Consider the following 26238-nt stretch of genomic DNA (forward strand, 5'->3'; position numbering starts at 1 on the left):
CATATGTATATATAATTATTATTATTAGAAGATTTGTAGATATTATACATTGATTTCTATTTATATTGGTACGAAGAATGAACCTGAGACCTTTCCATCTATATACGTCGTGTCTTAAAGAGCTACATCATTATTAATAAGTTATCACAGTCGGTAAAGATTTAGAGGTAACGGGTTCGAATCTCATTTGAATCTTTTTGACAATCTTTTTACAGTTGCATATTTTTTTTATATCGCTACTTACAATTTTCGTGTTTTCTTAAAAAATGGAAGTCTATGTTCAAAATATTTTCGGAAAAAACAAATTATCATTATTATTATTTTATTAACAAAAGAATATATATTGAAGTTATACTTCCTTTAACGCGTTTGGTAAACAAATCAGTTTATTTTTAGGATGGGTCGGAATTGCGGGCGCTGATGTAACACATATTTTATTTTCAGTATTTATTTTCGTCTACTGATCGTATGCTCCATAAAAATAAAACGCATGAAATTTCTTATATACACAAAAGAAATATAACTACATAAATACACACACTTATATATATTATTTATATATATTTTTTTTCTATTGGAAAGCTGTCGTTACTTTTAAATTCATTTATATATAATTTAAAGTACATAATACAAACAAATACATATAAACAAACATATTTATATATTTATTTACTACATACTTCTTATATATGTTTTCTGATCGGATATACATAATAATATATATAAATATATATGACTAATAAGAACAGATTTTTCAATGAATTTGCTAAATATATCAACTCAATACTGTCCCAATGCTGAGCACGGGTCTCTCAGGATTAGGCCATAGTCCACATCTGGCCAAGTGTTTTGGTAGACTTCACACACCTTTGAAAACTTTTTAAAGAATTCTAAGGTATTTCGGACAGTTTATTTCACCGTTAAAGCAAATGATTTTTATATTAGTTTTTTGTTTGCTAGCTATTAATGATCTTTAAAACAACACAAAATGGATTGAGAAAAAAACAAAATGGTTTTTGGAAATGATTATGCTAAAATTTTGCAATAGTTGAAGTATTGTATTTTTTAGGAAGGGGAAGGGGTAAGACTGGACTTATTTAGATGAAAATTAATAAAACCAAGAGGGTATCAAGTTCAGTTTGAGCCACAATTCGTGAACTGAAATATTGGGTAAAGAGAAAAGGTTATTGGGAAATGGTCGAAATTGTAACCGAGAGCGCGTTTTGGCTTTTAAACATTGATATTATATTGATATTGAAACAACGTAATACGAGTATCTGAGCTTAAAGAGCTACAAACTGAGAAAAGAGCTACAATTACAATCCGATGTATTGCGGCATTTCTCTGTAAGAAATGACCGTAGTGTTCATAAGTGTCCGTGATAAAAGAGCTACAAGCCGAAAAATGAGCTACAAATCGAAATTGAGGCATTTTCATCAGTAAAGTTTAAATTAAAATGTTTCACTTAATATCCCAACGGATGGCTTCACAGTAATTAAAAAAAAATATATTTACGAAAATTTAAAGAAGAAGAAATTCTTTAATTTTGCTTTATTATTTCAATAAAAAATATGTTTTGTCTCAATAAAAAATTTGATCTTAATGGATTTTTAATTTACTTTTTGTTTAAAGATAGATCGAATATTACTTTTGTTTTTAAAATCTATCCGTGAGTTGAAGTCGTTAGACCACAATAATATAGTTTAAGTCAAGATAGATCGTATATTACTTTTTTTCAAATCTATCCGTTAGATAGCCATCAGACCACAACAAAAAATGGGACCAAAAAAGTTAAAACTATATAATTATAATTTACATGTAATGTATGTAAAACACATGTCAGTCAAACATAAAAGTTCACATACTCGCTGTAATGTGTCAAACATTTGTTCAAACATTCGGCCAATATCGTCAGTCACCGAACGTCGGCAAACATTTGACAAACATTTCGTTAGTAGGAAGACTGTTTTCGTATCGACGTTGTTTTGGGCAAACTTTTCATCAAATTCAAGAGTTGGTCACGACTATTGAAACACGAATATTCGACACAATCGCAAGCATTGTCATAGCCAACACAAATATCCCCACAATCAGCAAATATTTCAAGTCAATATTCAAAATCAGCAAATACTATCTTCCTTAACATCCAAATATTCGACCAACATTTCACAATCAACCAAATTGGGTCAAATATTTGTACAAACCGAACAACACTAGCCACCAATACGTCCAATCAGCACAAATGTTTGACCAACAGTGCGGAGACGTCCGATTTTGTCAAATCCACAAACTCCGCGGCTTTGCCACGTTGCAATATCTCTATAGTAGACCTAGATTCTAATTGCCTCAAGTGAAATAGTAATTTCTCCTCCGTGAGAGGCTCTACGGGTCTTGCGACTGTCAAAGTTGTGTTTTTCAGGGCTCTTGCTAATGTTTTCAAGAATTTATACCATTGTCGTTCGTTGGAAGTGGCGTCTGGTGTGTTCACTAGTATCACCGCGCGCTCGAATAGTGCACAAACGCAGCTTAAGGTGAGCTGGGGAAGGAAACAAAAATATATTTAATAATTACGACATCATTATCTAAACGAACAACGAAGTTAAAAGGGGTCGAAAATTCCTGGAATGCTTCGAGAAAAGAATTAAGTCCTTGCCGTCAATTATATGTGTTTGCTCGACTTGGCGAGGCACTGCCGTGCCGTGCCGCAGATTACTGATTGAATTAAATAATAAAAAAAAGCCAAAATCTCATAAAAATAACTGTTTTATAATATAGGAGTAGCAGACGAGCATGCAGTCCACCTGATGGTAAGTGGCTACTGCCGCCCATGGACATCTGTAATCAACCCCAGATAAGATTAGACTCCCGGCTACAATCGTACCTATCCCTGAATACTAAGTTACTAAGAACGCCTCAGTTAAGTATATGCCCCTTAGCCCCCTTTAAACCAGAACACAGCAGCGCTACATTGCTATTATAAGGCAGAAATATACAATTGTTCAACGGCATTTTTTTTCTGTAGTAGTTATGACGTCTAGTTTAGTTAACCTACTAAATAACTAACTAAATATCTGATACTCACACACGATGTTAGCACATAGGGCGTCCTGGCGGGATCCAGGGCTTCCGAGAGGAGCCCGCAGGACTCCATCACCGCCGACCAGCCCGTCGTGTTCTGAACGTACCTGTTGATAAATATTGTTTCAGTTATATTTTAGAGAACTTTGGAAACTTTGGAACTTTGTGTAATTTTCTGAAAATTCGTCTTTTTCTTTCATTTATCCTATCCTCAGTACACGTATCGTATCTTGTTGTATTCGGTTTAGGAGTGTTGGGATCCGGTAATATTATAAGGAAATGTATTATGACTGACAAATTGTCCATCTCATCTCAACTTATCGCATGACTCCTTACATCATCTCATCTGATCTCAGCCCATTTTAGCACATTTTAATTCATCTTACTACGCGTCACGGAACCACCTTACTTTATCCCATCTCATCTCACGTCATCACTCATCATCTCACGTCACGTCATGTCATCTTATGTCACCTCACCTGACCTCATCTTAGTTAAGCTCAGCCCACCTAACCTCCATCTTGTTCTATGTGGTCTCATCCCCACGCGGAACCACAGCAGACAAAGACGCATATGCAACACGAACCCTCTTTTCCGCTCTGTGTGGTTACGTCTCGTCTCGGGTCATCACGTCCTCTTTTGTTACGTTCAGTCCGAGCCGACACGGGCCTCGTCCCGTCCTGTTCCATCCCGTCTCGTCCCTTCCCGTCTCGTCTCGTCCCGGCCTCCGCGCACGGTACCTTTTTTTATATGTATATCATATGGAGTAGCAGACCGGCATGCAGTCCACCTGATGTTAAGTGGCTTCTGCCGCCCATGGACATCTGTAATTAACCCCAGATAGGATAAGATATTCCTACTCGAGGTCGGCCACAGATGCGACGCTACCCCTGAGGAAAAACTGAAATGCTGGAACGCCTCGGAAAAGCCTCTCTCCCTTACCACACCCTTCAAACCGGAACACAGCAGCGCTACACTGCTGTTACAACAGAAATAGGTGTGGCGGTGGTGCCGCCGGAGTGGAACCACAAAGGGTTCTGCCACCTCCGAGACCGGTACCTGCGGTAGTGGTGCGCGAGCGCGGTCAGCCTGGCGTCCCCGCGGCGCGCGGCACATAGCGCGCGACACGGGCCCCGTCCCGTCCCGTCCTCCGCGCACGGTACCTGCGGTAGTGGTGCGCGAGCACGGCCAGGCCGGCGTCCCGTCCCGTCCCTTCCCGTCCAGTCCCGTCCCGTCCCGTCCCGTCCCCCGGGCACAGTACCTGCGGTAGTGGTGCGCGAGCACGGCCAGGCCGGCGTCCCGTCCCGTCCCTTCCCGTCCAGTCCCGTCCCGTCCCGTCCCGTCCCCCGGGCACAGTACCTGCGGTAGTGGTGCGCGAGCACGGCCAGGCCGGCGTCCCGTCCCGTCCCTTCCCGTCCAGTCCCGTCCCGTCCCGTCCCGTCCCCCGGGCACAGTACCTGCGGTAGTGGTGCGCGAGCACGGCCAGGCCGGCGTCCCGTCCCGTCCCTTCCCGTCCAGTCCCGTCCCGTCCCGTCCCGTCCCCCGGGCACAGTACCTGCGGTAGTGGTGCGCGAGCGCGGCCAGGCCGGCGTCCCGTCCCGTCCCTTCCCGTCCAGTCCCGTCCCGTCCCGTCCCGTCCCCCGGGCACAGTACCTGCGGTAGTGGTGCGCGAGCGCGGCCAGGCCGGCGTCCCGTCCCGTCCCTTCCCGTCCAGTCCCGTCCCGTCCCGTCCCGTCCCCCGGGCACAGTACCTGCGGTAGTGGTGCGCGAGCGCGGCCAGGCCGGCGTCCCGTCCCGTCCCCCGGGCACAGTACCTGCGGTAGTGGTGCGCGAGCGCGGCCAGGCCGGCGTCCCGTCCCGTCCCTTCCCGTCCAGTCCCGTCCCGTCCCGTCCCGTCCCCCGGGCACAGTACCTGCGGTAGTGGTGCGCGAGTGCGGCCAGGCCGGCGTCCCGTCCCGTCCCGTCCCCCGGGCACAGTACCTGCGGTAGTGGTGCGCGAGTGCGGCCAGGCCGGCGTCCCGTCCCGTCCCGTCCCCCGGGCACAGTACCTGCGGTAGTGGTGCGCGAGCGCGGCCAGGCCGGCGTCCCGTCCCGTCCCTTCCCGTCCAGTCCCGTCCCGTCCCGTCCCGTCCCCCGGGCACAGTACCTGCGGTAGTGGTGCGCGAGTGCGGCCAGGCCGGCGTCCCGTCCCGTCCCGTCCCCCGGGCACAGTACCTGCGGTAGTGGTGCGCGAGCGCGGCCAGGCCGGCGTCCCGTCCCGTCCCTTCCCGTCCAGTCCCGTCCCGTCCCGTCCCGTCCCCCGGGCACAGTACCTGCGGTAGTGGTGCGCGAGTGCGGCCAGGCCGGCGTCCCGTCCCGTCCCGTCCCCCGGGCACAGTACCTGCGGTAGTGGTGCGCGAGCGCGGCCAGGCCGGCGTCCCGTCCCGTCCCTTCCCGTCCAGTCCCGTCCCGTCCCGTCCCGTCCCCCGGGCACAGTACCTGCGGTAGTGGTGCGCGAGCGCGGCCAGGCCGGCGTCCCGTCCCGTCCCTTCCCGTCCAGTCCCGTCCCGTCCCGTCCCGTCCCCCGGGCACAGTACCTGCGGTAGTGGTGCGCGAGTGCGGCCAGGCCGGCGTCCCGTCCCGTCCCCCGGGCACAGTACCTGCGGTAGTGGTGCGCGAGCGCGGCCAGGCCGGCGTCCCGTCCCGTCCCGTCCCCCGGGCACAGTACCTGCGGTAGTGGTGCGCGAGCGCGGCCAGGCCGGCGTCCCGTCCCGTCCCCCGGGCACAGTACCTGCGGTAGTGGTGCGCGAGCGCGGCCAGGCCGGCGTCCCGTCCCGTCCCTTCCCGTCCAGTCCCGTCCCGTCCCGTCCCGTCCCCCGGGCACAGTACCTGCGGTAGTGGTGCGCGAGCGCGGCCAGGCCGGCGTCCCGTCCCGTCCCGTCCCCCGGGCACAGTACCTGCGGTAGTGGTGCGCGAGCGCGGCCAGGCCGGCGTCCCGTCCCGTCCCCCGGGCACAGTACCTGCGGTAGTGGTGCGCGAGCGCGGCCAGGCCGGCGTCCCGTCCCGTCCCTTCCCGTCCAGTCCCGTCCCGTCCCGTCCCGTCCCCCGGGCACAGTACCTGCGGTAGTGGTGCGCGAGCGCGGCCAGGCCGGCGTCCCGTCCCGTCCCCCGGGCACAGTACCTGCGGTAGTGGTGCGCGAGCGCGGCCAGGCCGGCGTCCCGTCCCGTCCCGTCCCCCGGGCACAGTACCTGCGGTAGTGGTGCGCGAGCGCGGCCAGGCCGGCGTCCCGTCCCGTCCCTTCCCGTCCAGTCCCGTCCCGTCCCGTCCCGTCCCCCGGGCACAGTACCTGCGGTAGTGGTGCGCGAGCGCGGCCAGGCCGGCGTCCCGTCCCGTCCCGTCCCCCGGGCACAGTACCTGCGGTAGTGGTGCGCGAGCGCGGCCAGGCCGGCGTCCCGTCCCGTCCCTTCCCGTCCAGTCCCGTCCCGTCCCGTCCCGTCCCCCGGGCACAGTACCTGCGGTAGTGGTGCGCGAGCGCGGCCAGGCCGGCGTCCCGTCCCGTCCCGTCCCCCGGGCACAGTACCTGCGGTAGTGGTGCGCGAGCGCGGCCAGGCCGGCGTCCCGTCCCGTCCCTTCCCGTCCAGTCCCGTCCCGTCCCGTCCCGTCCCCCGGGCACAGTACCTGCGGTAGTGGTGCGCGAGCGCGGCCAGGCCGGCGTCCCGTCCCGTCCCGTCCCCCGGGCACAGTACCTGCGGTAGTGGTGCGCGAGCGCGGCCAGGCCGGCGTCCCGTCCCGTCCCGTCCCCCGGGCACAGTACCTGCGGTAGTGGTGCGCGAGCGCGGCCAGGCCGGCGTCCCGTCCCGTCCCTTCCCGTCCAGTCCCGTCCCGTCCCGTCCCGTCCCGTCCCCCGGGCACAGTACCTGCGGTAGTGGTGCGCGAGCGCGGCCAGGCCGGCGTCCCGTCCCGTCCCGTCCCCCGGGCACAGTACCTGCGGTAGTGGTGCGCGAGCGCGGCCAGGCCGGCGTCCCGTCCCGTCCCTTCCCGTCCAGTCCCGTCCCGTCCCGTCCCGTCCCCCGGGCACAGTACCTGCGGTAGTGGTGCGCGAGCGCGGCCAGGCCGGCGTCCCGTCCCGTCCCGTCCCCCGGGCACAGTACCTGCGGTAGTGGTGCGCGAGCGCGGCCAGGCCGGCGTCCCGTCCCGTCCCGTCCCCCGGGCACAGTACCTGCGGTAGTGGTGCGCGAGCGCGGCCAGGCCGGCGTCCCGTCCCGTCCCTTCCCGTCCAGTCCCGTCCCGTCCCGTCCCGTCCCCCGGGCACAGTACCTGCGGTAGTGGTGCGCGAGCGCGGCCAGGCCGGCGTCCCGTCCCGTCCCGTCCCCCGGGCACAGTACCTGCGGTAGTGGTGCGCGAGCGCGGCCAGGCCGGCGTCCCGTCCCGTCCCGTCCCCCGGGCACAGTACCTGCGGTAGTGGTGCGCGAGTGCGGCCAGGCCGGCGTCCCGTCCCGTCCCCCGGGCACAGTACCTGCGGTAGTGGTGCGCGAGCGCGGCCAGGCCGGCGTCCCGTCCCGTCCCGTCCCCCGGGCACAGTACCTGCGGTAGTGGTGCGCGAGCGCGGCCAGGCCGGCGTCCCGTCCCGTCCCCCGGGCACAGTACCTGCGGTAGTGGTGCGCGAGCGCGGCCAGGCCGGCGTCCCGTCGCGTCCCGTCCCCCGGGCACAGTACCTGCGGTAGTGGTGCGCGAGCGCGGCCAGGCCGGCGTCCCGTCCCGTCCCCCGGGCACAGTACCTGCGGTAGTGGTGCGCGAGCGCGGCCAGGCCGGCGTCCCGTCGCGTCCCGTCCCCCGGGCACAGTACCTGCGGTAGTGGTGCGCGAGCGCGGCCAGGCCGGCGTCCCCGCGGCGCGCGGCGGCGGGCAGCGCGCGCAGCACGCGGCACCACAGCGCGCGGAGGCGCGAGTGCGACGCCGGGGCGCGCGACACGAAGCGCGCGATCAGCGCCTGCGCGAACATAGACGACTTATGAATGTGTAGGCCAATATATATATATGAGTTGAAATTAGGAGTAAATTAATTTGAATTATAATTAAAGATGTTAAATTTTAACTACATTTATTTAGTCACCCAAGACACCGGTATATGTTTCGGGGGTGGGGAGCAGACTAGTAACTCAGCGTTCCCACGAACCAAGCGAATACGATCGCCATTGCAAACCATGCGCATTGCACTTGATTCGTAGAATCGTTTGTATCCCTACAAATGAATGAATGAATGGTTGAACGAATTAAGTAAGTACAGGTGGAGACAAATTATATAACGTATTATGCGTGGACATATAACCAAATAAAAATGCATGATGAATGAAAACTAACAAATGATTGCATTATATGACATTATATTATATGACAATAAAAATGATGAATGAATTATCATAAACACATAAACAAATTAAAAGAGGGGCTAGCTGTGGATTAAATGAATGTATACAGAAAAAATAAATTGAATGAATGAATGTAAGAATAATGAATCTTTAATTTTTTATTAATCTAACAAATTAACGAAAGAACCGAATAGATGATGATAAACAAAATATGCCTTCCATACTAATAACGCTAGAATTGAGTCGATCAATAATAATCAATTCCTGTTGGAATATTTATAAAAGTCAATTTTTTTATCAACATATCTCATAATGGATTCTCCACACAATAATATTTTTTATTTGAAAACACACCACATAAGTATTTGGAGTTGTCGATTACATTATTTGGTCAACAGACAAAAAAATAATATAAACATATGAACAACTGAACGAAAGACCGACTCACCCGCCCCTTCCTGACCGTGAGCATCTGTTGCAACCGATCGCTGTGCAGCAGACCCAGGAACATCTTGTTCAGCAGATCATCCTTGTCTTCGTCTAGAAGGTTCTTCACCGGCGGCGGTTTTTGACTCACCGCTAAGTTCACCACCTGGAAAGTATATAAAAACTTTTTTATAATACTTATGTAAAGAAAAATATTGTTTTCTTTAATATTTCTATGTTAAAATGCTTTTTTGTTTGCGTCTAATATTTATGAAATTTGATTCAAATTCGAGGCGTTCCAGCTTAGTCCCCAGGGGTAGCAGCGCATCTATGGTCAATCTCAAGTAGGACTCTAATTTTATCAGCAGTAGACTCTTACCATCAGGTGCACTTCATGCTCGTTCGCTACTTCTGAAGTATACGAAAAATAGTGCGTGAATCAATGTCTGTATTGTTTAGTTTATATAATATGTATGTATTTGTATATATTTATATATTTTGATATATATCTGAACTATATATATATATAACATGATTTATTTTATGTATATATAATTAACACCTGCCGCCATTCTCTCCTTCCACCCAGGGTTGACTGGCAGAGAATGCCATCAGGCATTAAGTTTGCCCTATTGTATCTTTTTATTTTTATAGAGGTGCAATAAATAAATAAATAAATAAATGTATACACGCGCAAGTATTTATACCGTTACAAAACAAAATTTAAAGAAATACTAATATCGTGTCGTGTTGTGTCGTGTCGTTTCGTAGTGCGTCGTATCGTATTGTTTTAATATCATATCTATAAATCGATGATAATTAAATATCACTAATGTAACCTTACGCCCCACCATTCCACCCCGCCATTACCGTAACGCCCAAGCGTAACCGTTTCCCAGCATTACCATCCCGTTACAAAAACAATCTTCTTCTCAAGGCACATCTCAAGAATTTCCACTTAAAAATAATTATAGTTTCAACAACAACGACACTAAAATCGCACAAGGAAAATCGTTAACCCTTATTCCTAGCTCTCCTGCTCATCAGAATAAAATTATTAAAATCGTGTATTGTCATCTGTTGTTGATAATTATTCAAAATTTTAAATTAATCGGACCGTTCAAAGTGAGTAAAAGTCGAGTTCAAAGATTCCGTTACATACATACAGGTCAAGCTAATAAAAGTGTGGTAAAAACAATCACTCCACACTTTACATACCTGTCTTTTATCAATACATTCGCTCTTGGGGCTCTCCTGCTTCCTCCGTTGTACAGACTCGATGTTCCGTAGAAACAGATTCGAGTCCTCCTCTTGTTCGTTCTCCAACGCTTCCTTCTGGGCCGCTTCTTGCTGCTTCTGCTTCTCTTCTCTTTCCTGAAAACCAATCACACCATAAATGCATAAAATTTATGAAACAAATACAGTAGAAACTCTATTATCCGGATCTCTGTTATCCGGAAATTAAATACCTACAAGTCAAATTCATAAATTGTAAAAAAAATTAAATTTAAAATATTTTTGTTTTATGATTAAGGCTACAGTATTTTATCATGTATATAATTTAAGAAAATATGCCTATACATAAATACATAGTATGTTGGAAAATATATTTTCCTTCAATAATTTCTGAACAATATTGATTGTCATTGATATGTAATTGTTTTTAATAAACACGTAACATTATGTACTACATATAAATAAATGATGAAGTTTATTTATTTAATTTCCTTGATTGAAATATCAATTTAAACAGGAAATATATCACTGTTCGTAAATGTAAAAAAAAAATATTAAATTAATTAATTCATTCAATGTAGTAGGAAAATAACTTCATTCATATTGATTAATTTAAACTAATGAATTAAATTTTGTACAAAGAATGATTGCATTGATCAACCAATATTTACTATGTACAATTTGATTTATTAACTCACAGAAACGGGTTCTTATATTGGTAAATTGAAATTACCTTCAATATGAGCGCATTGGAGATCGCCAAAGGGTCATTTAGCTCTTCGAGTCTCAACAAGATGAGGTACAATGCCTCAATGTCTAACAGTAGTTGCTTCGTCCGCCTCACTTCTCTGGGTACCTGGTAGAATAAAACAAGTATAAATAAAAAGTGATATACCATTTTTTTTTTAATTGGCAGAGTATGAGTAGAACTTGCACAGGCTGCCGTACCATGAAATATGGATTATTTTTTTAACATTTATGGCAACAATACGAAAATGTAATTAGAATCTTAAGTTTCTAATCATTATTACAATAATATTACTAGGAATTAAAAGAACAACAAGAAAAATGGTCGTCACAATATTTACTCGTATGAAACAACTCAACAACAACAAATATAATTATAGTTTAAAAACTAAAAACCACGCTAGAAACGCGCAAGGAAAATCGTTAATGCTGATTCCTGACGATCCTGCTGAGGTGAATGAGATAAAATTATTTAAATCGTGTATTGTCATCGGTTCTTGATAATTATTCAAAATTTTAAACTAATTGGACCGTTCAAAGTGGGTAAAAATTACATACATACATTCATACATACATACATACAGGACATGCTAGTAAAAGCGTGGTCAAAATTAAAATTACTATATTAAAATATATTTTATTATTCTTATTTGTTTTTATTATAATAGAAGCTATAGTAAGTAAACGCATTAACAGTTAGATCGAAAAATATCGAAAAGTACCGGTTTGTTGTATGAAGCCCCCTTTAATAATCCTTACTAATATTATAAATCCGAAAGTAACTCTGTCTGTCTGTCTGTCTGTCTGGTTGTCTCTTCTTCACGCCCAAACCACTGAACTGATTTTAATGAAATTTTGTACAAAGATAGTCTGAGACCCGAGAAAGGACATAGGATAGTTTTTATCCCGAAAATCCCACGGGAACTAGGGATGGCGATCTAAGATCGATTAATCGGAGAATCGATCTTTTGGACCTAAAACATCGATTATTTTAATCGATATTAGTAAGGATTGAATCTACTGAATTAATTGAAACTATGCATTTGATCAAGTGATGATCTTTAGCAAAGTTGAAGGTACGAATTTTCAGTTTTATGTATGTTAGTATGTTATATTACTTTCTTTAAAACGCAGGCGAAGCCGCGGGCAATAACTAGTCAACTATATTTTATTTTTTAGTATTCGTTGTTATAGCGACCATCGTTATGCATCCTCTGTAAAAAATCCAAGTGTCTATCTTTTACGGTACCGGAGATAGAGCCCTGAGACGGACAGACAGACAGTCTTAGTAATAGGGTTCCGTTTTTACCTTTGGGTACGGAACCCTAATAAAAAGGTAATTAATTAGTAGTGTAGTTACCTCGGCAGGGTTAGTAGTGCTAGCAACACTGGGCGCTCTGGACGCCCTGCCTGAGGGCGGCTCACCGGCCACCACCTCCACGTCTATGATCTTCCTTGGAGCAGTCACACTGCCACACTGGAAATTAATAATGAATTGAGTTATTAAATCAAAAATATATTAATCGAAGTAGATGCTTTAGAAAATTCTTTGTAACCGTCGGTATATCTACCTCGGCGAAAGGTACATGGAAAGTGGTACTTGAAGGTGGTATTTGAAGGTGGACGAACCCTCTGTGGTTCGACTCCGGCGGCACCACCGCCACACCTATTTCCGCCTCATAATAGTGTAAAGCGCTGTTGTGTTCTGGTTTGAAGGGTGTGGTAAGGGAGACATACTTTTCTGAGGTGTTCCAGCTTAGTCCTCAGGGGTAGCGGCGCATCTGTGGCCGACCTCAAGTAGGAATATCTAATCCCATCTGGGGTTGATTACAGATGTCTATGGGCGGTAGTAGCCACTTATCATCAGGTGAACTGCATGCTCGTCCGCTACTCCTAAATTATAAAAAAAAATATATATTTACTTAAAAGGGTCTTCCAACATCAACTTATAAGTATGTACACAATTTGTTATTCTAATAAAGTATTTTGATTTTGATTTGATACTATAAAAAAATTACATTACATACCTGTAGCTTCCCGAGGGAGTTCTCAAACTGTGTAGGCACATACGTCCTCGGCGCTTCTTCACTTGTGGAGTTATGTCTGTGGGAGTTGCGTCTTTCCCGAGCGCTGTCTTGTTTCGACACCGCTGCGAAGTAAATATGTAAATAGATAATATACAACAACAGTGATATAAGTATAGTCCGTAAAACTGCTAGTCCGCTCCGAATATAGAAATGAATCGCGTCGCCATAGCAAATTGTATGACTACACCTGCGAGCAACAACTTCAGAGCGGACTAGCAGTTTGGCGCGGAGTATACGAAAGCAGTGTTCGCTGTCTCAATCAAGGCTTGACGATTCAAATCCTAGATTATTATTTTTTTAATTATTAGAAATGAATTATCACCTATTTTGGTAAATAGTGAATGAAAAAATTTTGTGAGTTAGAAACTCACAAAACTCAACTAATGAAAAATACAATAAGTTATGTAAAAAAACAAAGTGCAAATGAAGTGTTCGCCTTCTTTATAAAGAGCTAAACGATTCGTCTTCTAGATCACTAATATTTCAAAGTTATTACTTATTAGAAATTAACTTCACCTATTTCAACGGTAAACTAAAATATTGCGAGTTTGTATTCAACTATACACCTAAATTCTTAAAAAAAAAAATTTTTTAAGAGATTTCCTTTTAAAGAATCTTTAAGAGTAAATAAATGAGAAGTCTACCAATCTGCACTTGTCCAGTATAGTGCATCCATGCCCATCAGTGGGACTGTTATAGCTTAACAACAACAGTCACGAATTAGACAACCCTTAAATGTAATTACTCACCACTATAGAAGGGATGATTCTGTTGATTAGCCTTATGAGCTTCTTTCACACCTTCTTTTTCTTTACTGGCCTGTCTCTCTAAGAATACCTGGAAAGATTTAATCAATTTTCAATAATACCTCATGAGATTGTATATTCCCTCACTTAATCTAACCTAACCTAATAAGTAAAAAATATAGCCTATGTCACTCCTACAATTTAGTCCAATCTAATCACACCTCATATAAAAATCAGTTGAGATGTTTGTGCTGAGTATGCCAAAAAAAGAAAAAATAAGACACACATATATTCATATATATGTTTGAAAAACATTAACCTCAACAATCGGGTACAAACAAACTTACACCCGCTATTAATAATCGATCTATTCAACATTTTGCCTACCAAAGATCAACAATTAACAATTTAACAATTTCTTGATAGTAGACATTGTCAAATTTTCACATACATACTAGACATTGTCAAATCTTTGCTATATAAAACTTGGGACGGATTGATTATCAATAACAAGCATCTGCAGGAATAATCAAAAGAAGATCTTTGGCAGACAAAACATTGTATAATTTATATTTGTGTTTATTGTATATTTTTTTGCAGAATAAATTATTTCCTTTCTTTCTTTCTTCTTTCTATAAATAGCAAATTAATATATGAAGAAACTACTTCAGAAACTGACCGTATAATAAAAGTCGTGTATATACGGTGTTCCGGTATTGAGTTGCAACATCTGTATATTGATGAGCCACTGCTTCTCCCGCGGAGTCATTAGCCCAGCATACTCGTCTGTATCGCTGCAGAGGCTGCTGTCATCACCGTTTGAATGCCTGGAAAAATATCATCATCATCTCATTATTATTAAAGATTAACATTATTCATGATACATGTTTTACTCTCATTATCATCATCGACATTGTCAACAATATCAACAACATCATCATTATCATCATCTTCAAATCAAATCATAATAGGTTCTCTACAATGCACTTTTTGAATGTCAACACAACTACCACCACTTCACAAGGTGTTTCGCTATGGATCATCAACGTCATTATCATTATCACCATGATCATTTGCAATATTTACTATCGTCATCAACCCATTACCGTCCCACTGCTGGGCATAGGAATCCTCTCAGATCAAAAAAGATAGGCCATAGTCCACCGCACTGGCCAAGTGTGTATTGGTAGACTTCATATACCTTTGAGATTTTTTTTATATAAATCTCTCAGGGTATGCAGGTTTCCTCACGATGTTATCCTTCACCATTTGAAGCAAGTCATGCATATCTGATAAATCTTAAAAAAAAAGGTTCTCAAAGGTAGGTGAAGTCTAACAATACGCATTTGTTCAGCATGGTGGACGATGGCCTAATCTTTGTAATTATGAGGGGCGACCCCTACCCACCCCTACCCCTACCCTACCCAGCAGTGGGACAGTAATGGGTTGATGATGCTGAACATATGATTATATTATGGTTAACAATCTTATATTTTTTTTTATTATATAGGAGTAGCAGACAAGCATGCAGTCCGCCCGATGGTAAGTGGCTCCTGCCGCCCATGGACATCTGTAATCAACCCCAGATAGGATTAGATATTCGTACCTGAGGTCGGCCAAAGATGCGCCGCTACCCCTGAGGGCTAAGCTGGAACACCTCGGAAAAATATGTCTCCCTTACCACACCCTTCAAACCAGAACACAGCAGCGGTTACCACTACCGTTATGAGGCAGAAATAGGTGTGACAGAAATATGTGCGTAGCTCACCTGCTAGTATTAACAAAAGTCCCATTCGGTCGATTAGCAAACATCGGCACATTGTTAAATTGGTTAAACAAGTTCCTATTCAGCATCGGATGATGGCTTGCGTTGTGGAAACTGTTATTGAATTGCAGCATTGGATGAGTATTCTGTATGATTTGCACCAAACTTTGCGAGGATAACGGCTGTGTCACCGACGCAGGTGGTGTTAAGTTCTTATTATTATATATCCGAGTTTTCTGAACTTTAACCGGAATCGGTATGTTCTGCGTTGGTTTCTGTATCACCTTGTTCGGTGTGTTTGGTTTAGGGTTGGTCGGTTGGTTCTTCATCATTATTAGGCTCTGGTTTGGATGGTTGACTGGTTGGTTCATTTGTTGGTTGAGCGGTTGGTTCATTTGTTGGTTGAGCGGTTGCTGGTTCATTGGTTGCTCGTTCGGTTTAGGTGGAATTGATGGGCCCTGGAATAAAAAAACCAATATTTAATTAAATATAATAATTTGGTAGTTATTTTTCGATATTTTTTTCTGTACGGCTTATATCAGTGTTATTTATATATTTTTTTCTCTGTAAGGGAATTTTGCAACTCTTAAAGAGAAATAATAAAGATCTTACACCTTTATGATTTTAAGTATCTAAGAATTACATAAAAATTTCATTGGTTTCAGATATATTTTAGACAATTTTATTAATAAACTTCAAACTAAGTACGTATATTGCATGAATTCATAAATCTTTGCTAAATGTTCACACGAAACAGATCGCATTAATAACATATATAAAAAAAATACTTCACAAGTTTTAGCACATGTTCAAAATTTGGAACTTATTGCAGACTTTGGTGACCAAAAATTATTCAAGTTTGATTATTACTAACGCGCTTTAAGTACACAGCGATAATTATATTGTTGTACAAACAAACAAAGAGATAACAACAACGCTAATAAAACAACAGATTCTTACCCGAAAATTCGGATTGAATTGATTCATATTCGGGCTGAAATTCTGCCTAGGCATAGCCATCCCAGGCGGTGGCGCCATCATCCTCGGTTGCCCCATCATATGCGGGAACTGGTTCATTTGCCCAAACTGGTTCCCATTGGGCATCATCTGATTCTGACCCATCTGATTCATTTGACCCATTTGGTTCATGTTCTGGCCCATTTGCCCCATGTTTTGGCCCATTTGCCCCATGTTTTGGTTCATCTGATTCATGTTTTGCCCCATTTGATGGTGGTTCATGTTCGGCCCGATTTGATTTAAATTCTGATTCATTTGATTCATGTTCGGTTGACCCATATTCATGTTTTGGTTCATATTTTGGCCCATTTGCCCCACGTTTGGGTTCATCGAATTCGGGATCAATTGGTTATTCTGATTCATTTGATGTACATTCATGTTCGAGGACATCAAACCTTGTCCCATTTGGTTATTCTGGAATTGATTCATCTGGTTCGCGTTTTGCATGAATTGATTCACATTTTGCCCCATTTGGTTCATGTTTTGGGGCATTTGGTTCACGTTCTGGCCCATTTGGTTGACCGGCATGTGGTTCATCATTTGGTTGGGTTGCCCCATCTGGTTGTGGGTGTTAGGGCCGATGATTTTGTTTAATGATTGGTTCATTTGGTTCATATTATGCGCCATTGGTTGTTGTGGCGCGAATGGTAAAGGCACGGGCGCTTGGAGTCCTGGTGGTCGTTGCAAGATGACTGGTGGAAATCTTGGCTGTAAGAAACATATTTATATATGTAAGTAATTAGTAAATAATTGTGACTTAAAAGTAACCAAAGAAGGACTTGAAACTAAATCCAGTTCTATAGGTAGAAGATAAAGTGAAAGCAATATATTTCGATATTTCATTTTTTTAAAGTTCTTTTTAAACTAAATTACAATAATTACAAGCTACAATTATAATCTGATAATAGTTCTTTCACAAACAATACACTATGACATCATCAACACACACACTCAAATCTCATATTATCGCGCATGGCTTGTCTTTTAAATTCTCAATGTCTGTCTTACCCCCATTTATGCGAGAAATAATATTCTCATTTTTTAAAAGTTAAATAGCTCAACTACGTAAAATGATAGCCTATGTTAAGCCAACAATTTGGATAAATCCAACGACACCTCATAGTATATTAAAATCCATCAAGACGTTTGACAGACATACATACATAACCACATACGTATATGCACACATATAGACAGTCGGGTATATTTACCTGGAAGTACGTCATCGCGAAGTTCGCCTGCACCTGATTCTGGTTCTGATTCTGATTCTGACGGAGCTGACGCTCCAACTCCTCGACCGTGCATACGTTCTTGATGGTAGGTACCGGCTGGAAACATTCAAATAATTCTTTTACTTCATATTTCTTTAATCAAAGCATTAATATTCTTAAATAAACAATTTAATTTAATAATGTAAATTATTTCTTCTTAGTTCTCTTGACCAATTGTTAATAAAATAATTGTTAAACCTATCGTTAGATTTAAAGTTTTAAACATACGGGGTGATTTTTTTAAATACGCGTGGTCATCCGCGTTATCCAAATACAAACTATAATAAATAGCAAAACGATGTAAAGAGTTACGCAGCAGAGTTGATAAACACAAAAACTGCATCATTACATATAATAACTATGTAGGAATCCAACGAATTTATTTAAAAAATCAAAACACCGACAATAAACAATTTCCACTTAATGTTACATATAGGCTGTAGCTGTGTATATATAATAGTACATTACGATACGCGTGGCCAAAGTAGCCTATTTTTGCACGGCGTGAAGTTAGCGCCCGAGCGCAGCGAGGGTGCTAAACGCCGTGCAGATAATAGGCTACTTTTGTCACAAGTATCGTATACTATTTTATAGCTCGTGTGACATAAACCCGCTTATGCTTGTGAAGAAATATGAAAAAATATGATAATTATTTTGAAACTTATAAATGATTGAAACTAAAAATTATGAACTAAAAAAGCAATAAAAATGTGACACAACCAAAACCATTGAAATTTCGAAAAGTTAGTAATTATTCTGCTCTTGTGATAAAGACAAAGCTAACACCACACATACGTCGAAATCTATCAAGCCATTTAGGCTACATACAGGAGTCTAGACCAATGACTTATAACGGGAATTCCACCTAAACGTATTAAAGAAACATATGATAAGCAATCACATAATGTACATAACTAATACTAGTGATACAGTAGAAAATCGATTATCCGGACCTCAGTTATAAATATTCACGATTATTCGGATTGTGAAACGTGAACAAGTAACTTTGTAATAACCCTTACAGATCAGCCATATTTTGTGTGACATGTGCATTTAAATTCCGGAAAGTCGCCAAATCGCAACAAAATAGTTACTATAAAAAACAAAAACCCGATTGTTAAAAATATAACCTATGTTATCGCCACAATTAAGACGAATCCAACGACACATCATGTATCAAAATTAATGAAGTCGTTTGAGTTTGCCAAAGAATGAAAAATACATACGTAACAAACATATAGTCGAAAAACATCACCTTCCTAAATCGGTTTAAATAGCTTTTCTTCATAAACTCAATTATCCAAGTTTCCGATAATCCGAATGCCACCAATACGACAACAAATACGAGTAGGTCGCTTAGTCGAGATTCTACTGGAGTAGTATTATGGCTAATTTTGATAATGACTCCTAATTTAAATATCTCCTACTATGGTGTGTAGCGAAAATACACAGTCAAAACAAACAATAAAATTCGATAAAGCCCAACAGTTAGTCTTATAGTGATGCTATTGCTTAGTATGTACACAATTGCAAAAACATTTATAAATACGTCCAAAATAAAATATTAAAATAATTATAGCTTTAAACAAAATACTCATTACTCACTTTTAAATTTTAAATGGCATTTAAAAGTATGAAACGTTCATAGCTATGTTTATTTTTTACAACTGTGAGGGTAGTGTATTAATATTCGTATGGTGTAAAAATCGGCTACTTTGGACACAGAAATGCGTAGCTAAAATGCGGGTTTAGGTCACAGAGTGCTATAAACATAATATTACTGAGGCCCCTTGAATGCGTTGCGTCGTGTTGCATCGCTGCAACGTCATCGTTTCGATTTTTTAACTTTTTTTTTTGATGGATTAATGTGGCATTAAAGCGTTGCTTCGTCGCCCGAAAATTTATAACGGATCTACGGACAAGAGACGAAGCGGGCGGTTGATATGTTGTGACAATGCGATGCAACGCAATGTGTCCATACAACGCGTTGATCAGTCGCGACGCAATGCAACGCACTAATGGGGCCCCTCTCTAAATAAGTAGGTTATATCTTAGCCAAACTGCTAGTCCGCTCTGAAGTTGTTGCTCGCAGGTGTAGTCATACAATTTGCTATGGCGACGCGATTCATTTCTACATTCGGAGCGGACTAGCAGTTGTACGCGGTATATACTCACCGTGGCCACGCTGGCCAGGCCGATGCCATCGTGCCGCCAGACGCTGGAGCCGATGACGCGCGGCTGCGGCGCGTCCGTCTCGTCCAATACTAGCTTGCACAGTGAGGCCTCTGTGGAATTTATCAATCCATATTTATTTAAATATAAAAGTAGCAAATCCTGATGGTAAGCGGCTACTGTCGCCCACCTGGGATCATCTCTAAAATATTAGATTCCTACATCTGGTTGGCTACAGTTGCAGACCCTTGAGAACAAGTTGGAATGCCTCGGAGCTATCTCCCTTACCAGTAAGGGAGATAGCTCCGAGGCACGATAACATACGTTAAACGCTGTCATTAGGCACAAACGTTACGCTGTAATCGGTTGTGCACGTAGCATAAGACCATTGTTTTGTAATTATTTATAATACATTTCGTGTAACAATTGTTGGCAAACCTTATTAAATAAATAAATTAAAATAAATAAATAGGTGTGGCGGTGGTGCCGAATCGAACCACTGAGTTTACTACTACCTTAAAACTTAAATTCTTTCCTTTACAACTTCCTTAAACACAATTATTATATGAATGAACAATATAAAACATAACAAAAGAAAAGTGATAGAATCAGAATAATTCGAGAGAGGTATCGTTTTCAGGTTGAAGCTCTTTTATTGGAATCGGTAGGATTTTTATTGAAAATGTGAAACCTCTGCATAATAAAATACAGTACCACATACATACATATATATATATATATTATCTATTTCGCAATGCAGAATTTTATTTTTTATGAGAAGAAACTAAGAAGTAAATGACAGCCCTTGAACAACGCTTTAGATATAAACAGAAAAGAAATACCTCTCTTCCCATCTCTTTCGCACTTATACAACAAAAAAACTTATTGCACTGTTTCACAATCAGTTCTACCACAGGTAGACACGAGAGAGAAGACCAATTCTCGTGGCAATTATGACAAAACCCACAAAACTCACCAAGCCTCGTGTCCACGTCGTCGAAGGTCGCGTTCGACCGCCGGCTGCTCTCGAGCTGCTCCGCGAGGTGCTCATGTTCCACCTCCCAGTCGAAGTCCTCCGCTGAGAACAAATATGGTAATGTGTTAAAAAGGTAAAGAAAACATAGGTTAGGTGGTAATCACGAAGGTCCGCGCCAAACTTCTAGTCCGCTCTGAAGTTGCGATGCGAGCAGGTGTCAGTCAGAGAGCCAATGCAGTCGAACACAACTACAAGCATATACTCCGTAGCAAAGTAAGAGCACAGCGAAGGAGGACAGCGGACGGTTGCCGGGGGGATCACGCGCTGTCTTCATCCCGCTAATATCTACAATTTGCTATTGCGACACGACTCGTTTCTATATTCGTAGCGGACTAGCAGTTTGGCGTGGTCACTACAAATATTGCCAAACCTACTTCAGAGGAGTTTTTTTTTTTTTTTAAATTTATTTAGGTTAACAAACAGTTACACAGCGAGATATTATAATACATAAAGATATAATTAACAAAGTAGGTAGCTGTAAACCAGCACCGTTAAGCACTGATTACTAAATTATATATATATATATTTTTTTTTTCTGTTTGCTTATGCTTTCTGGTGGAAAAATGTGGATGACTGCTGACTTACATGAGGCAACTATCTTAGTCTTCACAAGCTATAATGCATCTGTAATCGGCTTCAGGTAGAACCTGTTCTATATGAGTTGGTAACAGATGTCCATACGACAGTGACTTACCATCAGGTGGACATGCTCATGTGATATAAATAGAAACATACAATAGACAGTTGATTAATAGAAATATATATTACATGTTACCCCAAAATAATAAGTAGTACCTATATGAAAGTTCCTGTATGGAGATTTATGGAATCACCTGTTAAATCACCCAATATGATTGAGCCTATAGCAATATATATATTGTATCATGTGTCAATAAGTTAACAAATCAAAAATACACATCATAGCTATTATACATTCAGCTATTTGTACTCTTAGGTGTGTGGGCTACTTAAAAATTCAGAAGTTGCATGTGTGCCGCACAAAAACCCATTGACTTACTCATTTATTATTCTTGACTTATTATTTAATGACTTATTCATATGACCTAATGTATGAATTCAGACGTAATGTACTAATAAGTCATTAAATGATAAGTTAACGATAATTAATGAGTAAGTCCATGGTGTTTTCACTGCACACATGCAACTTGTAAATTTTTCAATATTAGGTAGTCTTATCTACATATTGATGCCTATTTTTGCAGGTGGTAGAACCCTTTGTGGTTCGACTCCGGCGGCACCACCGCCACAACTATTTCTGCCTAATAACAGCAGTGTTAGGCGCTGCTGTGTTCCGGTTTGAAGGGTGTGGTAAGGGAGACAAACTTTTTCGAGGCGTTCCAGCTTAGTCCTCAGGGGTAGCGGCGCATCTGTGGCCGACCTCAGGTAGGAATATCTAATCCTATCTGCCGTTGATTAGAAATGTCCATGGGCGGCAGTAGCCACTTACCATCAGGTGGACTGCATGCTCGTCTGCTACTTCTACATTATAAAAAAAAAATAGCTCATAAAAATAGTTAAAGAAAAATGAAAAGTGTTTATAAATAGTTAAATACTCACAGTCCTGCCCAAACGTCTCATCATTGAGTGCATCATATTCATCTTCTGAAGGCTCACCCCCACCTTCATCGTCATTTAAGTTCTGAAAATAAAGAAACAACACAATGTGAGAAAACTGACTACTTAATATATAGCTCATATGTTAGATTAGATTGTCATTTGGGCCACAAGGCAGGCTAAAGAATGCAAATATGTATAGACACACGAAAAACATTGCCCTTTGCATCTTGTGTGATAAAATTCTATAAAACCAGCAGATTCTTTGTGTCATATATCATAGCAGTACTCTGGTAGAGGCCGCGCCAAACTTCTAGTTCGCTACGAGTATACAGCTAATTGTAGGTATGAGTGGGACGAAGACAGCGCAGGCCCTCAACACCCGTCCACTTTTGGGAGGAGTTAGATCCAATATTGTTCAACCAGGTAGGTACCACCATCACACATATAGCAAAGCGCAAAGCAGTTCTTACATTTTGGAAGCATTTGAATTTTAGTTTTCTAGTTCCATGGAAAGATTTAGAGTGGTCATGCATCTATGATTGGCTGCAGGTATCTCCTGTTCTCAATAAAGTTTACCATTAGATAGACAGTATGGTAGTTTGCTAAACCAACCTTTAAAAAAATAGTAATAACAAAATTTAAATATCAGAACATATTTAAAATGTACTAGGCATAATGTTTACTTAAATATATGGACATAGTACACAATTATATTGGAATGAAGAACTTATGATTAATAGTTTTAGTTACATATTAAACAAGTATAGAAGATATATCATTACACATAAATATAAATTCTTCAAGTACCATGCAAATATAATGTATAAAGTAACATCCAAATTAAGACAATATATAAGTTATTTTAGCTCAAAATGTGACTGAAATCAAAAACAGATATTACAATTATGCATATGTTATAGTCAAAGTCCGATACACAGTCTCTTCGCGGAAGGACTGGTTTATCCTAGGTTTGGCCAAAGCCATCAGGCAATCCCCGAAATACATTTCAATTTCGCCCTTTGCCTGAAGTATTTTTAGTCAAACCCAGGAGCTCCTAACTTTTCAGTCAAACGTCGAAAGTAAATTATTCTGTTTCGGTTTTGGCCTAGTCAATCCTAGAAGCGACTGCAAAACTCGGTCAAACGTTGATCTGAACATGTTTAAACAGGTTCATAATGTCTCTCGCGGTGTTCCGACCGATTGTTTTGTCATTTCATGTTCGTTCATTGAGCGTGCGGGCGTGTAATTGTGTAAAATTGAAGATGAGTGAGGTTAGGTTAGGTTAGGTTAGGTTAGGTTTTTTTTAATTATTAAAACAATAAACATAAAAATTTTAAAAATGTTATTTTTTTATACCTAATCTTACAAACTAACCTCCGTATATTCCAAATCATTTATTTATTTATTTTATACTTTATTGCACATCGTACAAAAGGTGGGACTAATGCCACACGGCATTCTCTCAAAGCATCTCAAATATAAAAGTGAAAATCACGTAAGCTGATCAATCAGATGTCAGAACTGGCAGAGTTAAGCGGTTCTTAAGACTTGAAAGCTGCTTAAATGATAAAATGCTTCCAAATATACGAAGATAAGACACTTCATACCTATATCGGAGTTTGACTCGTCAAACCCCGATTTAATAAAATTGTGTTTTGACGTTTGCCTGACCAAATTAGTCTCTCCCAGGTTTGACGAAAATTGTTTAGTCAAAGGCCGAAAATTTACATTTGTTTGGGCTTTGACTAAGTCATTCAGTCTGACCTGAGGATTGACCAGTCCAACCTAGGAGCGCCGGAGCTTCGGAGTTTGCCTATAACACATACATACAACTGAACCATAACACTTTTTTAATATGAAATGTAAACAATATATAACCGCATGGTGAAGCTGTTAGCATACAGGTCTGATACACTGGGTTCCAGCTTCAATACCCAGCCAAAGCAACATCTAAACGATGAATTTAGATTTTTATTTTGAGTATGGGTGATTGTGTCACCTTTGTGTTTGTCCATTGCACACAGGAAAATTCCTATTGTCGTGCTATGAGTGTAGAAAGCATTATTCATTTCATTTCAGTACTAGATTTCCTGTTTAGTACAATAAATACTTTTAAAACTTTACAAAACTAAAGTTTAACAGGAAACACTGAACACTATTTCATTGGAAATAGGAAAAAACGTAAGACATTTCCAAGAAATTCTCATATTTACTAAATACCGAGTGTGTTAAAACATACAATGTTATATTGTGTAAGTTTAAAAGTACATATGACTAAGTGGTCGAGTATTGACTTTAATAAACAAGTTCCTATAACATTTATACGTATGAAAGACTAACTTTACAAAATAGACAGGTGGTATTTTGAAATACTTGTACCGAAAAAGTACTTCTAGAAGCTTCCACGGCACACACACAACACAACACCGTGTTCTAAACTTAGTTTAACCCAAAATATGTTGGGAGAAAGGGTTATAATCGACGAAATAACAAAATAATTACAGACTCACCATTGGCATGCTGGCACATATCGTGCACGTAAATAAGACTTATCTCACCATATTTAACGGGTTTGAGAGGCTAAACTGTAGCTGGACTTACCGATAACGAAGTATCGAACCCGAAAAACGAATCTGCCATTGGATTTTCTCATGTATCATGGACAAAATTGACATGACTTGTCACGCTACGATGTTGCAAGAACATTCGCTGGCGCCATTGATATGATGAATGTCGGAATGATGGCGGACGACGGTCGGATACTTGCACTGACTAACGAAACCAAACGAAAACAAAAGTTACTTTTATGCTTGTTCAATATTTTTAATTAAATAAATTCCTAATTTTGAAGGATAAAGGTCCTTATTTTCATTTTATTTAAATAGGTATAATACATATTTAATATAAAAATCAATAATTTATAAAATTAATTAAGTTGTACATCGGTAGATGTCGGTATATTATTTCTAGTTAGAAGGTAAATATTGTAGAATACTTTGTGATTCGCCTCAAGCAGCACCACCACCACCCCTGTTTTTGCCTTAAAGAGCCATTAAGATGGAGAGAGTTTCTCGCACGTTTCGGGTTGGGAAATCGTAAGCAACTATCACAAGCAATAATCGCCATAACATAATCGTATCAAAATTATTACACACAGGGGAGAACTAAAATCTCGCCTACGATTATATCCTACGAGACTCGCATATGACTTATCACCTGGCGATAATCATCTATATTGATGCACCGAAGTTTCGGTATCGATTTTGGATAAGAATTTCGTTTTGGCTGGAAATCGGCTGAACCTTTCGGCTTAAGTGAAGCATACAAACGTTAACCTTCGGATTTATGTTCAGCTATACTCAAAATTAAAAAGTATAGTAACCTATATAGAAACTCAAAATATTCGGTTTCGGACCGAAATTAGAACGAAACAGAAAGTCCAGTGTCGGCTGAATAACTAGTTATGCCTGGACATTAATGTTAACATTAAATATTCTGTGTTAAGCATGATTTCATAAGCACGCTTTTATTAGCTTGACCTGCTATGTTGACATGTATGTATGTATGTAACGGAATCTTTGCACTCGATTTTTAGCCACTTTGAACTTTCCGATTAATTGAAAATTTTTAACAATAATCAAGAACCAATGACAATACACGATTTAAATAATTTTATCCCATTCACCTCATCAGGATTATCAAGAATCAGCATTAACGTTTTTCCTAGTGCG

The 26238-nt window shown here is 42.0% G+C and overlaps 1 protein-coding gene across 1 annotated transcript; it reads right to left on the reverse strand.

Moving 5' to 3' along the window:
- Window positions 1–1603: 1603 nt before the first annotated feature.
- On the reverse strand, window positions 1604–25244 carry LOC140756984 (uncharacterized). Its single transcript, XM_073092529.1, has 17 exons — window positions 25109–25244; window positions 22508–22589; window positions 20870–20971; window positions 19897–20006; window positions 17662–17778; window positions 16394–17158; window positions 15437–15891; window positions 14348–14495; window positions 13672–13759; window positions 12863–12984; window positions 12196–12312; window positions 10822–10944; window positions 10071–10226; window positions 8875–9018; window positions 7905–8047; window positions 3083–3185; window positions 1604–2536 (listed from the first exon to the last, which is right to left on the reverse strand). The coding sequence occupies exons 1-17, from the start codon at window positions 25145–25147 to the stop codon at window positions 2234–2236; spliced, it is 3117 nt and encodes a 1038-aa protein (XP_072948630.1). The 5' UTR covers window positions 25148–25244; the 3' UTR covers window positions 1604–2233.
- Window positions 25245–26238: the final 994 nt, after the last annotated feature.

This window comes from Epargyreus clarus, unplaced genomic scaffold, assembly GCF_041222505.1.
Source record: "Epargyreus clarus isolate Ecla_fem2 unplaced genomic scaffold, WU_Ecla_fem_2.2 ptg000036l, whole genome shotgun sequence".
Taxonomy (NCBI): Eukaryota; Metazoa; Arthropoda; class Insecta; order Lepidoptera; family Hesperiidae; genus Epargyreus; species Epargyreus clarus.

Excerpts from the sequence above, each read along its gene's own strand:
- LOC140756984 (XM_073092529.1), bottom strand. The coding sequence starts at position 25,147 with ATGGCAGATTCGTTTTTCGGGTTCGATACTTCGTTATCG. Across the intron at positions 10,945-12,195 it reads GCACTACTAACCCTGCCGAG|GTACCCAGAGAAGTGAGGCG; the intron begins GTAACTACACTA and ends TTATTCTACCAG. Across the intron at positions 10,227-10,821 it reads CCAATGCGCTCATATTGAAG|GAAAGAGAAGAGAAGCAGAA; the intron begins GTAATTTCAATT and ends ATTGGTTTTCAG.